The sequence below is a fragment of the Oryza brachyantha genome, chromosome 12 (assembly GCF_000231095.2).
Source record: "Oryza brachyantha chromosome 12, ObraRS2, whole genome shotgun sequence".
NCBI lineage: Eukaryota > Viridiplantae > Streptophyta > Magnoliopsida > Poales > Poaceae > Oryza > Oryza brachyantha.
This window is the reverse complement of record NC_023174.2, coordinates 5,163,658-5,186,853: the sequence shown is the minus strand read 5'-3', so window position 1 is coordinate 5,186,853 and position 23,196 is coordinate 5,163,658. Positions and strand designations below refer to the sequence as shown.

At 40.3% G+C, this 23,196-nt stretch overlaps 1 protein-coding gene across 2 annotated transcripts; it reads left to right on the top strand.

The window, feature by feature from the left end:
• The first annotated feature begins 1,703 nt into the window (after nt 1-1,703).
• On the top strand, nt 1,704-22,169 carry LOC102721792 (probable staphylococcal-like nuclease CAN4). Of its 2 annotated transcripts, none has more exons than XM_015843359.2 (11): nt 1,704-2,086; nt 2,743-2,798; nt 3,342-3,465; nt 3,585-3,643; nt 4,458-4,572; nt 10,491-10,604; nt 10,712-10,890; nt 20,425-20,481; nt 20,580-20,739; nt 21,114-21,182; nt 21,788-22,169. In XM_015843359.2, the coding sequence occupies exons 1-11, from the start codon at nt 1,790-1,792 to the stop codon at nt 21,947-21,949; spliced, it is 1,392 nt and encodes a 463-aa protein (XP_015698845.1). In that variant the 5' UTR covers nt 1,704-1,789; the 3' UTR covers nt 21,950-22,169. The 2 variants fall into 2 exon arrangements, with proteins under 2 accessions (XP_015698845.1, XP_015698844.1); XM_015843358.2 differs by having other exon boundaries at nt 3,336-3,465.
• Nucleotides 22,170-23,196: the final 1,027 nt, after the last annotated feature.

The window sequence follows — 23,196 nt, the reverse complement described above, 5'->3', positions numbered from 1 at the left end:
ACTTGCGGGATGGCCTGAATAAAATGAGTTAAGTTTTGACTCTTTTCAGTCAAATTTTAACTTACTGAAGCACGAATACAAGCCAGTGAACGCGAATTAATTTTTAACTAAACAGCCAACACATTGTTCAATAAGTGGACAATCACTTTTAAGTTAATTTTTGATTCAACACACAACACCATGCTACCTACGTTGTGATTAGTTAATTTTTAACTCCGTAAACCTTCGTGGGGACTAAAATCTATGGTGGTCTTCAGTTAATTTTTAACTCCTCAACCAGTAAACACACACATTCCTTCCATGTTATTATCAGTTAAATTTTAACTCCACGGTGGGAGGGGGTGATGGTGGTGGGAGAGGGGTTGGGTTGACGTGGAGGATGGTTGGTCGATTGCTATGTGACGTGCTACGTTGTTTTGTAAAGCGCATCGTTTGTATGGCGCTTTGTGTAGCACCATTGTGTGTGTATATATATATATACATTATTTGCACATTGCGTTAGTTATATTTAATATATAATGTGGATAAGTTTTAAGCTTGATTGTATTTTTATATGAAAATAAATTTGGCAATTGATATAGCAGCAATAGCCTTAGCATGAGCATATTATATACCAGGTGCATGGATTTAGGCGGGAAGACCCTTTCAACGATGATTTTAATTTAATCGGTACTGATATGGAAGTACATTTGAGCTGTTATGCAGTAGTGATTCCATTGCAATATGCTGTGTTTCAAAAGACATATGTGGGAATACTCTAATAAATATTGAAAGAAATGAAGCACGATACAGTACCATTATGTTTTGTTGTGACAAACATTTCTATGGAACTTCCAATATATAAAGCCAAGACAGGAGGGAATGATTTGATGATGCTTAAAAAAACAAAGCTGTCAAATGGTACCACTTCTTTTACACTACAGAGCAACACTTCTCTAACATTATGGATTAGCACTAGAGATTCTAGAGATGCAACAGCTTTCTGTTGGGATGGATGATTGGAACAATGAAACTGAACATTTGATTGCACTGATCCAAACCTAACTCACTGTTTACTTTCCAGAAAGGGAGCGTTGTTTATATCCTTTTCCATGTCATCAGTGGTGAGAACGCATCATGAGGTCGCCGCATGTTGGACAGGATGACTCCATGAGTCGTACTAAAAGCAATTGCCTCACTGATTAAGTATCCTCTTTCCACTACTATACACTTACTACCAACATGATCGATTTGGTCCATAGGCAGGCAGGCAGAGCACACATCTTTTGGCTTTTGAAAGTAATGACACAGTACGGTTACTTTGGAGTATGATCAGTCCCAATGGTATGATCAAATATGGACGGAAGAGATTTGCTGATAAACTTTCACCTTTTGGCTGCGTGTTACAAAAGCCCATTAGCTGCACGGAAAACGATAAACGTAATTAGTATATGATTAATTAAGTATTGCTCATTAAAAATTTTAAAAATAGATTTATTTGATCTTCTAAAATAATTTTTGTATAGAAACTTTTGCACGAAATACACTATTTAGTAGCTTAAAAAACATGCTAACGGAAACCGAGGAGTAGTTTAGCCGGATGTACCCTTGATTCAGGTGATGGGATGCATATTATTGGCGAAGACTTGACCACACTATAGCACTAGCATCCTTTTAGCTCCTTAGCTCACAAGTAAGCAGGTAACTTGCTATGATTCCATCACTCTCATATTAATAGAGCTGATGGCAAACTAGAGGGATGGAGATCATGGAGTAGCAGCCAGCAGATCAAACACAAAACTAGGGCTCCATGGGGAACATCCTGAGGTGCCTCATCAGTTGCTTTGACGGAGAAGACCAAGGAATTAGCGGCGGCAATGGCCGCGCTGATCACTTCCCCAACTACAGCTACTCTTCGCCCTCATCAAGGCTACTCTACTACTACCAGCCTCTGCGTTCGGCTGACCACCAACTGCCATTGTCACCGCCACCACCGCGACCTAGGCGGCAGCGGCAGCAGCCTCCTCTGGGCTACCGCCATGGAGTCAGGGTAGAGAAGACCAGCGCCCAGTGTCGCGATTTCCTAAAACTGGAATTCACATCTACGGTAATTCAAATAACTGTCATATTGATCTCATGGTAGTCTGAACAGATGGACTACTGGATTTTTTTTGTTATTATCTCACTGAAGACGCCTCCAAAACTTCTCCTAGTACTGCTGCAGGCAAAGAAACTTCAAATGGCCACTTCTACCTTCAGAAAAATAATAGAGTTTAGTGTTGAATCATGAGTTACAAGGACTGTAGTCCCAGGGCCCAGGCTCCCAGCGCGTGTTACTACGTGCATGCGTTACTGGTGAAGTCATAGAGCCTACGTCATCACTTCAACTTTTTTAAAGTGTCACACTTTTTTTTATTTCAGACCTGTCCACTTTTTTTTTATCTTCTTCTGCCAAAAGACAAGATGAATAAACCTTGACACTGTAAAGTAAATACTATAAATTCTCTTTGTTTTATTTGGAGATTTTTTTGGCTTCTAAAAAAGATGGAACCAAAAGGTGCCATGTGTTTTTTATGCGGAACATTGACCGGAAGAACCGTAGGTCGTAAGGTGGGTGTAATTTAGGGTGCGTTTAGATTCTAAAAATTTTTAGAATTGGCAACATGTAAAGAACATTTAATGTTATACCATTTAATTTCTCGACACCATTTCTCCTAGTGTTTTGCCGGGTCATAAATAATACACTGCTTGCCATATTGTTAGGTTTCAGCAGGACCCAGACATAACGATACATCATACAGGAAGACACATCCTAATCGGTATGGCTGAGATCCTAACAGCTTTTGGTTTCTTTTGTTTTTTTTGTTTTCCTGAATTCTAAGTTTTGCAATTGACACGAATGCAAGATCTATAAATTGTCAACGCACTAATGCTGTTATTGACACTCTTATTTTTAACATTTTGGGGTTGATTTTTGGGGCGTTTTTTAATCATATTTTATTTTTCAGCATATCATATCAAGTTGTACACGATTTTTTTTATTCCACGCTGAAAATATAAATTAATTGTACTACCTAGGGGTGGTAAAGGACTTAAGTTTTTCTATACAAAATTTATGGGTTAGGGTCCAAAATGGGGTATGCTGAAATTATATAGGTTTTTAAGCTAAAAATTTTTAAGGATTTAGTAGGGTTATGAAAGAACCAAGAATCTTGGTCCATTATCACCCCGGTAGTAGTACCATTTGTTTCTATTTTTCAAAATGTATTGAATAACAAAACAGTTTGATGCCCGGCCGAAAAGCACGAATTAAAGGCTTACTAATGATTGGTACTATATATACACACACCTTTTAGGTGCAGTGATGAGAAAGATAACCATGTATTTGTACCGGTACTGACATGTGGGACCAACCTATCACCTCTGGCTTCTCATGGCGCCTCCTCCCTGGAGCGTGACCTGGTCAACCTCGCGGCAACCTCCCGGGTAATTAAATTGCTCTTCCCGGAGTCATGTGTTTCTTCTTGCTAATGTTATGTACGTGATGGCATCACTATTTTGTTTGTGATATGTTCTTTTAACTGGATTTTGTTGTCCTATTTTAGGTCCCTGAGGGGCTTGCACGGCATGTTACATCGTCGTCTAAGGTGGAGCAAGTTACATGGTAGGTAGGAGAGAAGATCCCAATTTAACAGCTTCTGAACATTTTTCTTAATTTTTCTAATTATTAGTGAATATTGAATATAGAAGTTATTATTAAATGCTATGATTATCACTATTATCATTCCTGATGATCAATTGTCATAGTTTTCTTTTGAAAATACATACTCTCTCTCCAGTTTGGTAACTTGTATGGTTTCAACGACGACGTGGTCTCCTAAATCTACATTTGACCGTAATTTTCTATTAAAATATATAGAATAAATAATATGGGTGTAGACCCAAAGCCCGGTGAAATGGCCTTGTTAGATGCTGGTTAGTGTCGTGGGCACGAACGTGTGACGGGAGAATTGTTGGAATTGTTCTACGTTGAAAATTTAGTTATTGTTGGGATAGTCTCAAATTGAAAATTTAGGGGAGTTTGAACATTTACTTCTTAATTTCCTCATTATGTTGAAGCTAAATCACATCCATCCATATGAGCCAAGAGTTTAAGGACACGCACAACCCATATTATATTCTAGCCTGATTTCAGACTAAACCTGATGATTACAAAACTAATTTGGAAGGAAAAGAATAAGTTACAATATTTATCTAGCGCATTGTTCATTCTTAGCTCTATTGGCAGCTTTATGAAAAGAACGATTGCTAGTGGAAAGGTGACATGAAAGGTTGTGAGTTTTATGGTAACAAATCGTCTGGTCTGAATTAGAGGAGAGGTTGAAAATTGAATATTTTCCACCCTTGAGGGTGCTAAAATGCAAATTATGCTAAAATTTTGTTTGTGCAAATTAATTTCATTCATTCACTTTTGATAGGTATGTGAAAATATTGGCCGCATACAAGAACACTAAATGTCCACCCCGGTCATCGACAGATGCAGCCACACTAGTTGCTACAGCCCTGAGAGGGATACAACAAACTAATTTGGAGGTAATTTCTTAAGGTATTAGAGTAGTTGCAAATTTCACTTGTATAGATAAAATTAAGAGTGAAGTGCACCAGCGGTCACTAAAGTTGTGTGTATGTGTCATCTAGGTCCTAGAACTCTCAAAATAAATTTTTGGGTCCCCGAACTTGTCCGGGGTGTCATATAGGTCCCAACGGGCTCCGACCCGCTCCATCCGCTGACGTGGCATGCCACGGTGGTGCTTACATGTTGGTGGTGCCATATGGGTCCCACATCTCATTCTCTCTCTCCTCCTTATTCTTTATTCTCCCTTCTCGTAGGCGCCACCGTGGCATGCTACGTCAGCGGATAAAGCAGGTTGGAGCCAGTTTGGACTTATTTGACAACCCCGAACAAGTTTGGGGACCCAAAAATGTATTTTAAGAGTTCAGGGACCTAGATAATACATGCACACAAGTTTAGGGACCGCTGATGCATTTCACTCTAAAATTAAACATGTCATTTGTTAAGATTCTAAAGTTGTTCAATACGATGTGTGTTTTAAAAAAAACAAATCAATACCTGGTGATGCGTTGCATATACATTTTATTATATGCCTATTATCAATGCATATGAACAAGTCCACAGAAATCATCAGAATATCAGCTGTTGGCACTACATCTATACTCCTGTAAAAAGAAATGTCGACGATTCGGATGTCGGCAATATATATGGGGTGGCTAGCGAAGCGTAAAGATCGATGGTTAGGATGAAGACATAGGGTTACCTAGGTACAGGCTCTCGACTAGCGAGATAATACCCTACTCCTGCTTGGTGGTTGTATTGGATCATGGGCAGATCAACTAGAAGATAGCCGATCTGAATATGCCGTCTGTCTGACCCTCCCCATGAGGGGTGCCCCTATCCCCTTTATATAGTGGGGGATAGGGCTTACAGATAGAGTCCTAATCTGATGAGACTAAGATCTATCCTAATTCGGTTACAACTCGGATCCGGTATAGGCGGCATGCAATCCAGCCGTAACCAAATTCCAGTTGATATCATACCGATATAATCTTCTTCCTATTCGGTATCCCTATGACTGTATGTATACATGTCTACGGATACCCCTAGTACAGGTATTCCACAACAGCTCCCTGAGTTGTACATAGCCGCGCAAAGCATCCGTGTGGATTGTTGATCATCAGGCGTATCTTCACACAGTATCCGAGTGCTTCCCGAGTGATCCCGAGTACTCTGTGATGATTGTAGAGGCTGTGGATGGCTCCGAATGGAAGTAAGGAATAGGTGCATCGAAGATGCACCTATTAGGTGTAGCCCCCGACTCTATGCTTAAATGCGTAACAATTAAACATAGTCTTTTGGAGACTGTATAAAAAAAACTTAGGTGCATTGGAGATGCACCTAATAGGTGTAGCCTCCGACTCTATGCTTAAATGCATAACAATTAAACATAGAGTCTTGTATGGACTGTTACCCAAAAGATGTTTCTCAAAGTTTCGAGTTTTCCGACTCGAGCAACACTATTCTGAGTGCTTCCGGACCCGAGTGGTACCTAGCTCTGGTTGCTCTCTTCGAGCGATTTGAACCCAAGTGGTTTGGAGGTGATTTTTGTGCCGTGTCTCCCCAGACATACAACCTTCGGCTATGTTCTGCCCGTGAAATAGGTTACGCCAATTGGCTTAACCGTTACAGCCGAGTAGTTAGTACCGAGTATATTTGGTTTTACTCAAAGTTTAGGCACAGGCTGAAAACCGCAATTAAGTGCCATGGGCGATATCAACTAACGCATGTACGAGTGCGGCCATGGGCTCATAACATAGGCGTATCGTTGATTCCCGAAATGTGGGAAATCACGAATTTTATGTCACCATTTGGGCGGACCATAAACTCGCAACGTCCTCGTCGACATGGTATCAACTATGCTAACACCGAGTTTTACGCATCGGTCCGCTAGGCTCACGAAGGGACATAGTAACACTTAGTTGGTTTTGGAGATTTTGAGCCGTTGAACTATTTTAGTTCGGCAATTTTGGAGATTTGGTGCGATAGAGCACCCGTGCCACAGTAGCTGACCTCGACGCCCGACTTAATGTAGTCAAAGCTACTCGGGACCAGTTTGCTTCTGCAGCCTTGGCGATCTTTGGGTCGTTCGAGACTATGATGACCAGCTTCAGCTCCATGCCACCCAATAAAATCCTTGAGAGGTTTTAATGAGGTACCCGAGCACGTGGCCGAGGGGGTAAGGGACATGGCGATGATTGCAGCTCATTAAGCCTTCGCCATAATGAAGTCCCTTTGCCCCTAGGTAGTCTTTTTAGCCACCGTCGAAGATTTTACAGCCGATTGCGACTCGGAGAAGGTGTTGGCGCTAGTGGAGGAGACTGAAGCCGGTGCCGAATCCATAGTTCGGACCTTTAACATGCAAATAGGAAAGATAGTCATTAGCAGTAACCTGTCTTTTGCAAGACATTTGTTTGTCTGTAATGTAAATCGTTTTGCTATTGCTTTAAATCTTTATTCTGATTTAGATCTCGCAATCTGAAATGAGCTGTGTGAACTTATGCTGTGTACCCATCCTGACAGCCCCCGAGTAGATTTAGCCAATGCAGAGCGTAGCGTATTACTCGGTTTGGTACGGTAAGTAGGGCGTAGTCGCGAAGTTTGTTTAGCTTTATTCAGATATTGATCTCGTGATCAAAAAAGAGCTTTTAAACAATAGACTTTTAAAAGAACCGTATGACATAATACAGTGAGCCCCCCGACTGTCTTGCTGAGTGTGAAAACCACTCGGCGTGGGCAGTCGAAGGATGGAGAAAGAGGAGGTTTTTACGAAAAATGTACTAAGTATGAAAGGGACTTAGCTGTTCGATATTCCATAAGTTCTCTCGTTGATGATGACGGCCGACATACGGATGCGATCATGATTTGGTGGTGACGATCCTAACGTCGAATAGAGTCATGGCTGACATGGTAAATAGATTACCGCTCAGCGGCGACGAATTTGATGCGTCCGACACGGTGACGGTGCATGCTTTCGATATGGTGATGGGATCACCACTCGGCGAGGATGAACGGGTGTGGCCGACTTGGTGAAGAGATCTCCATTCGGCGACGATGATCTCAGTGGTGATGAAGTTGATGAAGAACCTACGACCTTCTGTTGGAAACTAGGGTCACTGATGACCACTCATTTCGTTTTGTCCACTCGGCGGACTTCAATTATGTTTGGTGTTAATCTGTTTGCCAGTAGTCTTTTACTGTTGTATGTCTCTTAGTCGTGAGATGAGTTGGCTTTGCGGCGTGTGCCCATCCTGACAGCCCCCGGGCGGACTTAGCCAGCGCGAAGCATAGCGTCGTTTACCTGCTTCAGAACAGTAAGTAGGGTGTAGCCACGAAGTCGTATAACCGCATCCAGACGTCGATCTAGTAAACAGACGAAGAGCTCATGAGCAGTAGATTTAACTTTCTTGATTCTTGTCGTCTGAGTCGTCGTGCTGGTCGGAACGAGATGCAGAGACTGCATCTGCCGATGCGGCATAGGAGTTAGCCATGTCGAAGAGATCCTTGACTGTAGTCGGCTCTTTGCGAGTGAACTTCGCGATAAATGGCTCATCTTTCATGCCTTTGCGAAAGGCGGCAATGACCACGTCATCCTTGATGTCGGGGATGTGGCTGCGAACCTTAGAGAATCGTTTGATATAGGCCCGGAGAGATTCGTTCTTCTTATGTTGGACCTGGTATAGGTCGTATTTGGGTCGTGGCCTATCCTAAGTGCCCTGGAAGTTGGCTATGAAACGATTGCGGAGTTCTGCCCAGGAGTCAATAGACTGTTTGGGGAGTCCCAACAACCAATGTCTAGCCGAGTTATCCAGAGCGACTGGTAGATAGTTGGCCATTGCTTTAGTGTCACCGCCGGCTGCTCGGATAGCCATGGTGTACACTGTTAGCCAAGCCTTGGGGTCGGTGGAGCCGTCATACTTCTTGATGCCAGTCGGCCTGAAAGCAGTCGGCCAAGTAAGTTGGCTCAAGTTTTTGGTGAAGGCCGCTACACCGTCAACCATGTCGGTGTCTGAGCTCTCGGGTGACCGATGTCTAGACCCCCGACTACGGCTCTGATGTTCGCCGTCCCAACAACCACCTTCCTGACAGGCTTGACATTGGCGTTTGATCTTTCGGCGGAGGTTGAAGCTATCTTCCTGGTAGATACGCTTCTTCTCGGCCTCAAGGTCTTGGCGTTGTTTATCCAATTGGCGGATTTCGTCATTGAGACGGCGTTGCTTACTGGTTGTGTCTTTCCTCTGATCTGGGTCGGGAGACGTTCGATGCGATCTGTTACTAGTCGGTGGCCGAGTTCCGGATGGTCGTTTGGAAACGTTCGATCTAGATCGGGGTGACCTAGACGACTAAGCCTCCTACCGTACCGGGGGTGTTCCCGAGTTGCGTTGCAACGAGTATTGGATCGCAGCTGTAGTCACCATTGCCTTGATCTTGGTGATGGTTTCAACCATCGGTAGATCTTGTTGAGGTAGCTGCTGAACGATGTTGCCAAGTAGATCCGCCGCCGCTGGGATGTTTTGTCAAGGGGTCTTAAAAACTGCATGTCCCCCAACCCGTGTGTGGAGTAGATCGCGCTGTACTTTGCCCGACTGGCTCCTTAGTTGTTCGCGAGATTGATTCTCGCGTTGGCGTCTGGCTTCGTCTTCAAGTCGATGGCGTTCGTCTTCCTGCCGCTGTTCTCCGGCCAGCTTGGCTGCTTGCTGCTCTTGCCACTTCTTCTCAACCTCGGTGATTGTTGCCCGAGTGATGGTGATGACCTCTCTAGGGGGAACGAAGCTTCCCGAGGTGCTGCAGGTGTTTGATGCGGTGACTTGACCAGTCGGCTTTGCATTGACCTCAATCCCAAGCGGCGGAGGCGCTAACTCAGGAGACTGCAGCTCGGTGTGGTGAGATCTAGATTGGATCTCATCTTGAAACAGCGCTGAGTTACTTGGTTCAAAGCGGCACACATCCTCCTCAGGCCCAGATGAATCTGAACACGTGTAGGAGAGCGCACCACCCTGATCGGCGAGGAAGTTGATGCCGCCAAACTTGAAGATTTGCCCCGGGATAAACTTTGTCTTTATGATCTTCAAGTTTGGGTCCATTGATCTCGTCGAAGACCTCGGAGTAGCTTCCCCTACATGGCGCGCCAACTGTTGACAATTCGGATGTCGGCAATATATATGGGGTGACTAGCAAAGCGTAAAGATCGATGGTTAGGATGAAGACACAGGGTTACCCAGGTTCAGGCTCTCGACTAGCAAGATAATACCCTACTCCTGCTTGGTGGTTGTATTGGATCGTGGGCAGATCAACTAGAAGATAGCTGATCTAAATATGCCGTCTGTCTGGCCCTCCCCATGAGGGGTGCCCCTATCCCCTTATATAGTGGGGGATAGGGCTTACAGATAGAGTCCTAATCTAATGAGACTAAGATCTATCCTAATTCGATTACAACTCGAATCCAGTATAGGCGGCATGAATCCAGCCGTAACCAAACTCTGGTTGATACCATACCGATATAATCTTCTTCTTATTCAGTACCCCTACGACTGTATGTATACATGTAGTCTACGGATACCCCTAATACAGGTATTGCACAAGAAGCAATGGTGATGGTGGGTGACCGTGAATCTGCCATCTACCACCACCAACTCCCTCCTATTTTGAAAGAAAAAATAACTAAGACATATATATCAAACCACTTTTATTAACTCTACTTTAATAACAGGCTAACGATACTTTTTTAATATTCAATTGCAATGCATGAGTGATATGCTAGAACAACTAAGACCGTTTGTAAACAAAGTAAATTATAGCTAAATGATTAAAAATGCAGTATACAGTTACAATTTACAGAATTTCAAGCAATCAATTCACTCATGTGTTTTGTCCCCAGGGAGTTCTTGCATTTTATGGATTTCCAATTCCTCCAACCCCCAAAGAGGCATCAGAAACAACACATCCACCATCGATACCTAAGGGCGTGCTGTTCGTGCTAAAAACTTTGCCGGTCAGATAACACCAGATTTTGTCACAAAACATCGTGTTATTTCGACTTGGCAGCAAATATCGTAAACTGGTGATTAATTCTCACAAAATAATCAATTCTTTCATCAGGTTAATGCAAAACGCATAGTAGACGGTGATGGCTTTACTGCCTATGTCGACACAGCGATTCCTATAGAAGTGTGTGAGGATTTGGATGCAGGTGGTCAGGATCCCAACTCTAGAAGGCAAAAAAGGAAGCAGGAAAGAGCAGATGATCTGCAAACAAGTCTCCAAAATGCTGGGCATAAGTATGCAAACTGAACTTTTTCTTATACTTCTTCATATTCTTGGAATCAAAATTGCCTTTTTTTCGAAACCATAGGTAATCAATCAGTGTAGGCTAAATGGAATTGGGGCAGAGTCATTGCTCCACGTGTACAGTAATTTCAACAGAGAACTAGCTGATGAGTTAATGAAGAAGAGAGGAAAATCTGAAAAAAAATTGTTCTCTAATTATATACGTTTCACTAATGTCTTAAAAAGTCAAAACAATCACCACCTGTATATCAGCATGCGAGGTTTATTTAATACTACCTCCGTCCTGAAAAAAGATCATTTTTCAGTTTTTTGATACAATGTTTTTACTTTTCGTCTTATTTGAAACTTTTTTACGATTAGTATTTTTATTTTTACTAGATGATAAAATATGAATAGCACTTTATGCGTGACTAATTTTTTTAAGTTTTTTACAAAATTTTCAAATAAGACGAATGGTCAAACATTGGATACGAAAAAACGAAAAATAAAGTTATTATGGGACGGAGGTAGTATCCTCTCTGTCTTTTCTCTCTCAAATTGACTTTCAGTATGCTGATATATATTCAGTTTTGCTCAAATGGGATTTAAATTTGTGGGGAGAAAGGAGTGCTAATCAAACCGAGTAAAACAATATTGGAAAATGTCTTATAGAATAAGTTACAGATTGCATATCGTAGAACGAAATAATTTTAACATATAACTGAAAAGTGTCCCCCCAAAAAAATTAAAACGGCACTAATTGTGAAACAATTTACTGTACATGAAGAAAAACATATATTCTCTGCCTATTGACCTCTAACTAGCCTTCAACCCGTGCATCTGCATGGATTTTATATATAAATGTCGGAATTTCAATTTTTTCCAATACTTGGGAACTCTCAGTTGATGAGTTTACTGACAATTAGTTTTTGAGAAAATCCAAGAAATACCATGACAAACGCCTAAATCTAAAAAATATAATTGATAGTACGAGTTCTACAAAATATCATTGTACAAACAACTTAATCTAAGAAATGTCATCGCCATTAAGGTTCCGTCTATCTCGCACCATTAAATATAATGTTCATCTTATAGCACTTAATGGAGGATTGGGGCACCCCCGACCCCCGTGGTATGCCCCTAAGGCGCTGTGGGGCCCATATGGCAGGAGGGCGTAGTCCTGGAACTCGACCACCGCATTTATTGCGATGGGAGAGGGCCGGGGGCACGCACGGCCCTCGTGGTGGATAAAGGCGTGCGTCTGCACCGCATTAAATGCCATACAGGCACCAACCCACCGACTGATGGGACCAAGCAAGGGCAGCACAACTGCCCACATCACCTACCCTCTGACGGATGGGATTGAGCAAGGGTGGCGTGGCGCCAACATGGCGTCGCAGCAACCAGCTGGCGCGCCAGGTAGCTTTCAACAGAAGCATGATGATAACCTATGACTAGGAGTTGGTAGAAAGGTGGGCAATATGGTGACCCCTTTCTACTATAAAAGGAGGTCCTGCCCTATTGAGAAGGGGACCTTTTTTGGACTCTTTTTGGACTCCCCATAATGACTTGTATGTTTCGATTCATATAGTGCATAAGCAACAGGAGTAGGGTATTATGCCTCTTGGCGGCCCGAACCTGTATAACTCTTCTCACATCATCTCTTTAGTGGGTAACGATTTGTCCTGTAACTAGTCTTGGATTCCTATCATCCAAGCGACCAGTCGGGATTGTTCGGGCTCGACGGGGTCTGACCTGGTCTGACCCATCAGGGTTGCACCATCGGGCTCCGAAGGCCCCTGTGGTGTCTGTGGCTCGTGGGGTCTTTCGGGGCTCACTGATGGCTAGACGAGCCTTTCTTTAAAGTTGTCGGGAGGGGGTGAGGCTCACGCAGACGTGAGCCTAGAGAGCTCATCGGCCAACGTGTTATCCTCTCTAGGCACGTGCCGAAGTTCGAGCCCATCGAAACGGCGCTCCATACGTCGTACTTCCTCAACGCAAGTGTTAATGCCAGAATTTGGATAAACACCGCTAGAGATTAAACTGTGATTAAAGACTGAATCAGACAAGAAACAGGATAATCGGATAAGAAGACTAGGTGGAATATGACTCGGATTCAGCCGATGGAGTATGGATCGGATAAGAAATAGAGTCCAATTGGGCCTAGAATGTTGTGGATAGATTCAGGAATAATCAGAGTCCATGTAATTTAATTATATCTATTAATTACAATTAGTTAGGATTTTTTATCTCTAACAGATTAGAGTACGATCGGGGCTTGTGTGCATTTTATCTAGTAGAAGTTAGAGATAGAGTCCATATAGGACTAGTTTGTTATTTCTTTTTATCTATTAGGAGTTGTATTGGGCCTAGCCTCTACTTGAGGGTATAAATATGTATGCCTAGGGTCATTGTAAAGCATCTACAATCAGATCAACCAAATTTTGGCGCATCACCACCATCTTGTCCGAGGTTTTCAACCCTGACAGAACTTAGCACCTGACGTGGTGCTGCATCGCTTCGATCTTCGATGGAGGGGTAAGTTCTACGTTTCGCCGTGCCACGGTAATCGCAACGGCGAGATTAGGACTGTCTCGGTTCAGTCCGATGTTCTAATCAAGTTATGCGATTGCTAGTTATCGTATCAGTTTCAAGTACATCACTTTCGTGCTTTGAGTTGATCCAGTCGAACACTTTGGACGATCTACGTTGGTTTGATATTATCTATTTGACATATTCAATCTACTACTATCTCGGTTTGGTGTGATCTAGTAGATTACGTTTATCAGATGGTTTATATCAGATCGATGTGTTTTGTTCATTGTTTTATCAGAGTTCCAGACGATAAGTTATCAGTCGTCGGCTCATTGGCTTGATAGCAATCTAGATCTGTTTATTATCTAGCCTGACATTGCTAGGCCTAATCTTGAACTGTCTCAGTTGGGTCCGATCTTCTACGATTATTCTTAACAATCCGGGCTAGATATTTTATAGATCTTAGTTGTTTGTCTACCGTCTATAGCCGATGATTTTTACCGATCTACATGCTTATCATATTTACATCAATAGAGTAGCCGATTGCCTTACTATGCTATTTTTATACCAATCGGCTTGATTTAGTTAGATCGACAGTTATTTATGTTGCATCGGCTTATGAGAATTACATGCAAGTTGGGTTTAGCCGATTGTAACACACGATTCATTGTTTATTCCAAGTAATTCGTTGGTTTGTTTATTAGCCTTATCGATCTTCGTATTTTCTATAATTATATCTTGCTCGACTGCATACTGTCTTGGTTACGTCCGATCTATGTACGTCTGGTTTGATCTGATTATAGGGGCTCGTCCGATCGACTAAGATTAATAAGAAACTTGGCGGGTTATGTTAGTCTAATATTTAATTCAAGTCTATTTATATCAAGTTTCTAGCCGATCCAAGCTTTTTACAGTCAACCGTTCATCCTATCAGCTAACCGTTGTAGTATCAATATCCTATCGGCCGGATATCTGGTTACCTATCAGCTCGGTAGTCGGTCGGCTTGTTTTACTGTTCATCTTGTCAATTGCAGGATCAAACTGACTGACACGCCAGCGCATCATTCTAAGAATTTAGGTCCTGCAGTGGAGCTGTCTGAGATTGACTCCCAAGCCTTCGTGTGTGACACGTGGAATCACATTTTTGACGTCAACACATTTTTGGCACGCCCAGTGGGACACGTGTGCTATTTTTACTCACAAACGATCGTTTGGTCAAAAGTCCGATATGTCTTCCGAAGAAATAGATGACAAGAACTCGATTACGATGGAGGATTTGACGGAAGAGTAGAGGGAACTGGTGAAGCAACATGTGGCAGATTTTGAGAAGCGTTTTCTTCAATCTTTCGTCATGACACCAGAAGGGCCAGTTTAGAAGATTCAACTCCCCATGCCGATGGTCAAGACACTTCACGATACAGTTGATGAATCGCTTTGTCACACCTTGTTCAGTCAATCTGGAGTTTTGATGTGCACGTTGCAAGACTTGATCAAGACAACAATTGATGAATACACTGCTCAAGGAATCCGACTCGGGGGGGCAGTATCGGCAAGAAGAGTCTCATCGATATTGGCACAATGAAGACAAAGCAAGGGAAGATGAGTTAGCTGATAAAGTTGTTGAGATAATGAGGGAACAATTTGCAGTCAGACCAAAAAGGCAAATAGATCTGTATCGGCGACCGTATCCTGAGTGGTTTGATAGGGTTCCATTGCCACGCCGATATAGGATCTCAGAATTCTCCTTATTTTCAGGGCAAGACGATGTTTCTATAATTGAACATGTTAGCCGATTCCTAGCATAGTGTGGAGAGACATCGGCTCATGATACCCTGAAGGTTAGGTTGTTCTCACTGTCCCTTTCCAGATCGGCATTCACCTGGTTTTCATCATTACCTCCAAATTCTTTCCGAAGCTGGGCCGATCTAGAGAAGCAATTTCATAAATACTTCTTTGTTGGCATGGATGAGATGAGACTTACGGATTTAATTCTGGTTAAGCAGCAGGAAGGAGAATCAGCTATGGAATACATACAAAGATTCCGTAATGTCCGCAACCGATGCTATGGTTTGAGCTTGGATGATAAACAGTTGGCAGAGCTTGCATTTGGAGGACTGCTAGATCATATCAAAGACAAATTCTGTTGCCACGAGTTTGCAAGTTTGGCCCATCCCATTCAAGTAGTATCGGTTCATGAAAGCCGATTGCAGTAGGAGGTAGAGGAAGAAAAATTTTTTAGTTATCAAAGCCAGAGTAGATAAGATAACTTTGATGTATGAGATATCATACTCCAAAACTGGGGGGCTTGTGTTAACGCCAGGATTTGGATAATCGCCGCTGGAGATTATACTATGATTAAAGACCGAATCAGATAGGAAACATGACAATCGGATAAGAAGACTAGGCGGCATACGACTTAGATTCAGCCGATGGAGTATGGATCAGATAAGAAATAGAGTCTGATTGGGCCTAGAATGTTGCAGATAGATTCGGGAATAATCAGAGTCCGTGTAATTTAATTGTATCTATTAATTAGAGTTAGTTAGGACTTTTTTATCTCTAAGAGATTAGAGTCCGATCGGGGCTTGTGTGTGTTTTATCCAGTAGAAGTTAGAGATAGAGTCCATATGGGACTGGTTTGTTATTTCTTTTTATCTATTAGGAGTTGTATGTCGTGTCCAACACGGTCTAGCCTCCACCCAAGGGTATAAATATGTATGCCCGGGGTCATTGTAAAGCATCTACAATCAGATCAACCAAATTTCGGTGCATCGCCACCCTCTTGTCCAAGGTTTTCAACTCCGGCCGAACTTGGCACCTGATGCGGTGCTGCATCGCTTCGATATCCGGCGGAGGGGTAAGTCCTACGTTCCGCTGGGCCACGGTAATCGCATCGACGAGATTAGGACTGTCTCGGTTAAGTGTAATCTTCTAATCAAGTTATGCGATTGCTAGTTATCGTATCGGTTTCAAGTAGATCACTTTCGTGCTTTGAGTTGATCCGATTGAGCACTTTGGACGATCTACGTTGGTTTGATATTATCTATTTGACATATTCAATCTAGTACTGTCTCGGTTCAGTGCAATCTAGTAGATTGGCAGTTATTTATGTTAGATTGGCAGTTATTTATGTTGCATCTGCTTATGAGAATTACATGCAAGTTGGGTTTAGCCGATTGTAATACATGATTCATTGTTTATTCCATGTAATTCGTTGGTTTGTTTATTAGCCTTATCAATCTTCATGTTTCCTATAATTATGTCGTGCTCGACTGCATACTTTCTTGGTTAAGTCCGATCTATGTACGTCTGGTTTGATCTGGTTATAGGGGCTCATCTGATCGACTAAGGTTAATAAGTAACTTGGCGGGTTATGTTGGTCTAATATTTAATTCAAGTCTATTTATATCAAGTTTTTAGCCGATCCAAGCTTTTTACAGCCGACCGTTTATCCTATCGGCTAACCGTTGTAGCATCAATATCCGATCGGCTGAATATCTGGTTACCTATCGGCTCGGTAGTCGATCGGCTTGTTTTACTGTTCATCTTGTCAGTTGTAGGATCAAACTAACTAGCACGCCAGCGCATCATTCTAAGAATTTAGGTCCTGCAGTGGAGCTGTCTGAGATTGACTCTCAAGCCTTCGTGTGTGACATGTTGAGTTACATTTTTGACGCCAACATATTTTTGGCACGCCTAGTGGGACACGTGTGCTATTTTTACTCACAAACCATCATCTGGTCAGAAGTCAGATATGTCTTCCAAAGAAATAGATGCCAAGAACTCGATCATGATGGAGGATTTGATGGAAGAGCAGAGGGAACTGGTGAAGCAACATGTGACAGATCTTAACAAGCGTTGCCTTCAATCTTTCATCATGACACCAGAAGGGTCCGTTCAGAAGATTCAATTCCCCAAGCTGATGGTCAAGACACTTCAAGATACAGTTGATGAATTGGTTTGTCGTGCCTTGTTCGATCAATCTGGAGTTGTGATGAGCACGTTACAAGACTTGATCAAGACAACAATTCATGAATACGCTGCTCAAGGAATTCGACTCGGGGGGCAGTATCGGCCAGAAGAGTCTCATTGATATTGGCACAATGAAGATAAAGCAAGGGAATATAAGTTGGCCGATAAAGTTGTTGAGATAATGAGAAAATAATTTGGGGTCAGACCAAAAAGGCAAATAGATCTGTATCGGCGGCTTGGTTGATGACTAGCTATGAATCGCCTAGAACCAGGAGGCGGTGGATCCCATGCTCGTCGCGGCTCGTAGTCTAGCAAGGAGCCCTTCATATTGTGCCGTTTTGTTGGTCATCCAGAACACAAGCCGCACCACATAGCGGAGTATGTCGCCGGTGGGTGACGTAAGGATAACACCTGCGCCAGCCCCCTGCAAAATTAGGGAGCCGTCGAAATGCATTGTCCAGTGTGTGGTTTGTGGACCGCGATTCATGCTATCCTCCAGGTCAACGGCTCCGGGCTCCAGGGGTAGCTCGGGGGTGGTGGACGGTGTCCATTCCTCCACGGAATTTGCCAGTGCTTGGCTTTTGATTGCATGGCGTGCCGCGAAGTGGTGATCGAACTCCGAGAGCTTGATGCCCACTTTACCACCCGTCCAGTTCCTTCTCGGTTGTGTAATATTTGGCCAAGGGGGTATGATGTTACCACCGTTACCCAATGCGCCTAGAAGTAATGGCGATGCCATTTCTTAGACAAAATGGCATTTCATAGAACTCATGTTCATCGATGACATTTTATAGAATTAGGTGTTTGTCAATTGAATTTCTTAGATTATCTTTGTTTTACGTTAATTACTTTCCGTCCAAAGTATGACTAATTTATTTCTCTGAATTTCACTAGTGCCCCGTTGTAAATCATTGATAACTTTTATTTTGTCTTCTACACCATGCATGCTTGATCCTTTCTAATAGATAGATTTTATTTTATCAATATTTTGAAATATGTCATTACAATATTGTTTTATTTTTTGTTTACCATAAACTTAGATTTAATTCATCACTAAATTATTAGTTGGAACACAAATTTTTTTACCTTCGACATGCACAAATTCTTATTTTAATTTATTTGTATCTAGAGTTAGCTACTTAAATTCGTAAATAGTTGATTAGACAGCTTGAAAGAAAGGGATAGCTTGTTATCTCTCCACTACAAATTTAAATGTAATGGAATGCTCATAATTTTATAATTTTACTACGGAATTTGCGTGTGTCGTTCTTTAGGCCATAGGTCCGGATGGAAATAGAGAGGAGTTTCTAATTCATATATGTAAGCTTAATCTATTATGATACTTAAGAGTGTTATTGACAATTGAATTTTTTTATCTTATAAGAAATAAACATTATTCATACCGCCAAAAATTTACAATCTCAAATTACCCAACCTTGCATTCCAAAATCAATTCTTATAAATTCTTTTATTTTTTGTTCCAAATTTCATATAATTACATCTTATGGCGAAAGTTATATTTTACTTTGGGATTTGCATTGTAATCGAATTACTTATCTTATTATATTTTTATTAGTCCAAATTGCATTCTATATGGACTATTCTTTTAATCCTATTTATTTTTTATTTCTAATTTTATAATAACAGTTTAATTTACTTTGGATTTTTTGTTGTAATTAAATTATATATTTATTTTATGTTATTTTCTGAATTTTAATTAATCCATGTTGTGTTCTGTATGGACTCTTATTTTAAGTCTGTTAATTTTTTATTCCGAATTTCACAGTGAAACTTCTTTTTTTTCGGAATTTCTATTCTAATCAATTTACTTAATTTCAAATTTTAGTTAGTCCATATTATGTTCTATACGGACTCTTCTTTTTATTCTCTTTATTTTATATTCTGAATTTTATAGTAAAATTTTTGTTTTACTGTGGAATTTATATTGTAATCAATAACTTATTTTGTTATATTTTTATTTCCGACTTTGAATTATTGCTTCTAGATGGACTCTTCTTTTAATTTCTCATACTTCATGTCCAATTTCATATATTTTAAACTATATGTCTACTTGGACTTCCTTTTTTTTCCTTTGATTATGTGAAATTTTCTAGATGTTTTAATTTATGTGAGAAGTTCTAGCCATTATTTATTTGTATGATTAATGTGGTGGCTTTTAAGAGAGCCTCCAGTTAGTATATATGCAGTCTAGCCATTATTTATTTGTATGATTAATGTGGTGGCTTTTAAGAGAGCCTCCAGTTAGTATATATGCAGATAGATATCTCAATGTTGCACAATCTATATTTCCAGTAGAGTTTAGATAGGGACTCTTGTGTTGCTGATTATAAGCATAAATGAAACTGTTTATTAATGATTTAAAAATAATTTATGGGTAAAAATTTTATATATGAGTTGTTAGTTATCCAAAAGCATATGCTGAAAAATAAACCACGAAGAAAAAAAATCCCAATATCAACTTCAAATTAATGTTTAAAATTTCAAATTTTGGCTTATAAGTAGAAGCAGAAGGAAAAAGAAAAACTTCTTACGGGTAGCTAGGGTGTAAGACTGGCATTTTGATACAAAAATTTAGAATTTCAGTCCGTCTTGTTTTTCAACATGTGAAATCACGCAGGTTTCATTAACAGCCATAAGCTATATATATCAATCTTAGCTATTGATTATATCTTTTATGTATATTGGATGGTGAAGATTTTTTTTCCGATTAACGTGAAAATTTCTAGATTTATTTATTAATGCGAGAATTTCTAGTGTTTATCTCTTGGAATAACATGTGGGCTCCAATTGTTGGAAACCTATGATGCAGAGGCGAAATTACCACTAGTTGTAGAGTATTGGATGTATTTACATTTTCTCCACAACTATAAATCAAGACGCATAAGGGCTGCAAATGTTAACAAGCCCAGGTCCATTACATCAATCTTGTTATGCTGTTGACTTTTCCCTTAACAGCGAAAGCTGTACACCATTCAAATTACATACAGACGGCATAGCATACTAACCTCTACGAGCAGGCAGATTTTCTATGGGGGCCGTGAGATCGTTGCAAGACAATATGAAATTAGACTAAGGTATACAGACTCTATTATACATACACATTACAACTCAACGCAATAATTAATTAATTAAATGAAATATAAGTGCTTAATTAAGTGGCATGCATTGGCAGGGGCATCGATGCACCGGAGATGGGCATGCAGTATGGAAAGGAGTCGCAAGATGCACTGGTGAAACTCATCGCCTGGAAGTGCGTCACACTTCATGTTTATGGGCAGGACCAGTTCAATCGCTTCGTCTGTGATATCTACTGTGACAATGTGTTCGTCCAGGTGAAACAGAGAGCCATATCATATCATGATTCGTAGAGTTTCCTCTCATTCTTCCTTCTGTACCGTGTGATACTAATACCGTGAGGTACTAAAATCCTCACTCCTGCTATACACCTCATGATCAAGGTGGTACTAAAATCCCGACAGTTGGTAATGATAAATTGAACGGTTACGATTACATAGTACCTCGAGGTACTAGTTTAGTCGTGGAGTGGATAGCACGAGTGAGAATATTAATGTCCTACGATACGAGTACATTGCGGTACAAAAGGAAGGATAAGAGTAAAGCTCTAATTCGTATCATATCATATTCAAACGATTAAATTTTTTGTTTGGTCGTAAATGTTTGTGCATGTCGTGATCTTTCATTTCAGGAGCAAATGCTGGTGAATGGTCATGCCTGGCATTTCATGACCTACGACAAACGCCCGCAATTTGCAAAGGTAATAAACAAAAGTACCTCGAGATAGCGATACCTTAAGGTACCAAATCATTTCTTACCATTGGATCTAGCTAAGTAGGATGTGTGCTGTTAGATCCAACGATCCGAAACGATTTGGTACCTCGAGGTATTTTTTGTTACTTGTTGTTGGATTGTAAAATGGATCAATAAACAATGGTGGTGTATTCAGTAGTATATTTTTTGGTTAGCATATTTATATATTGTGCTGCATTCCATTTTGTACTTCCAAAATCACAAGTATTATTGATAGTGCATAGATTGTCATATCACTATAATTGTTTCTGCAGACTAACCAAATCAACACAACTTGTGATTTTAGCTCAAATTCTATTTGTGTTGAAACTAATTACAACAGTTTGGTGCATCACCTGCATGTGTGAACATTCTCTCCATGCTGATTTTGCAACTTAAAATAAGGTAGTTAAACTAGTACTAGATCCAATTTTAAACAATACATACATATCTGCATCGATCTTAAATTTAACATTTAGAAAATAAGATGGATTGTCATACACCATCGAAATCCCAATCTCGCTCAAGAACTCTATTCTCATGAGGGTGTTAATCTCCCTGTGATTTGTGAAGTGGGAAAAGATGGCGCAAGATGCACGTCGAGGGCTTTGGGCGTATGACAACCCTGAGAAGCCGTGGGATTGGAGGAAGAAGAAGCGGAATGCATCCAAACATCAACAACTCAGCTCTGTGCTGACGAAGCTGAATACGGATGATCTGAAATTACATATATAGTTCAAGAAATGGATCTGTGCATGGTCCTTGAACAGCTTGCCGCAAATGGTTGTGTATAAAAATATTATAAAATAAGAAAGGTATGATGTACTCTGTGGAACGAAAATTGTATTCATCTGAACAGTGGTAACTTAATTAGCTTCGACCTGTGTTATTTCTGCTATTGAGTTCAAAATACTACTACAGAATTGATTTTTCTCTATGAGACCCCCTTATTTTTCTAGACGGACCATAACTAATAGCGTCTGTAAAAATCGATGGTCATTTTCCTAGACAGTTGCTTAAGTGGCCTGTATGAAAAAAATCGATTTTCCCATACGGGCCACTTAAGGGGGCCGCATGCAAAAATTAGTTTATTTTTCCATGCTGCTCCCTTAAGCGCCCGCATAGAAAAATCGATTTTTTTCATACAGGCCACTTAAGAAGCCATTTGTGAAAATAAATTTTGCAAATTTTGAAAAATTTGAAACAAGTGTATCTCACTCATATGAACTGTAAATTAGATGATTTTTTCCTAAATATTTCTAAAATCATGCTCTATCATGTTATTGTGTTCTTGCTGGTATTATATTGGCTATTTTTTCTTCTGACTTTGTTTTAGCAATTAAAAAATTGAATTTCAAAATTTTAAATAATATTTTGAAGTACTAAATGATTTCATCTGAAAAAGTCATCAATAATAAAGTTGTATAACTCATCAAGATCTATAACTTCTATTTTGATTATTTCTTCGTCTGAGAAAGTGATTTGCAAGATTATTCACCAAATGTACATCTCTTATTTAGTTTTTATATAACTATACAAGAGATGTAAATTTTGTGAACAATCTTGCAAATCACTTTATCAGATAAAGAAATGACCGAAATAGAAGTTATATATCTTGATGAGCTATATAACTTTGTTATTGATGATTTTTTCTGTTGGAATCATTTAGTATTTAAAAATATTGTTTGAAGTTGTCATAATTTGAAATTCATATTCAAACTATTCAAACAAAGTCATACAGAAAAATTACCAATACAAAAGTTGTTATTCTTGATAAGTTAGACATCTTTGTTTTTGATCTTTTTTATTTCAAATCATTTACTACCCGAAAAATTATTTGAATTTCTTATATTTTAAAATTCAAATTTTATATAGTTCAATTAAGCTTGGATGACGAAATTAACAAAAGAAAAATGGTAGATCTCAATGAGCTCTACAACTTTGCTTTTGACAACATTTTCACATGAGTTCATTTAATATCT

Excerpts from the sequence above, each read along its gene's own strand:
- LOC102721792 (XM_015843358.2), top strand. The coding sequence starts at position 1,790 with ATGGGGAACATCCTGAGGTGCCTCATCAGTTGCTTTGACGGAGAAGAC. Across the intron at positions 2,087-2,742 it reads AACTGGAATTCACATCTACG|GTTTCAGCAGGACCCAGACA; the intron begins GTAATTCAAATA and ends CCATATTGTTAG. Across the intron at positions 3,466-3,584 it reads ACCTCGCGGCAACCTCCCGG|GTCCCTGAGGGGCTTGCACG; the intron begins GTAATTAAATTG and ends GTCCTATTTTAG.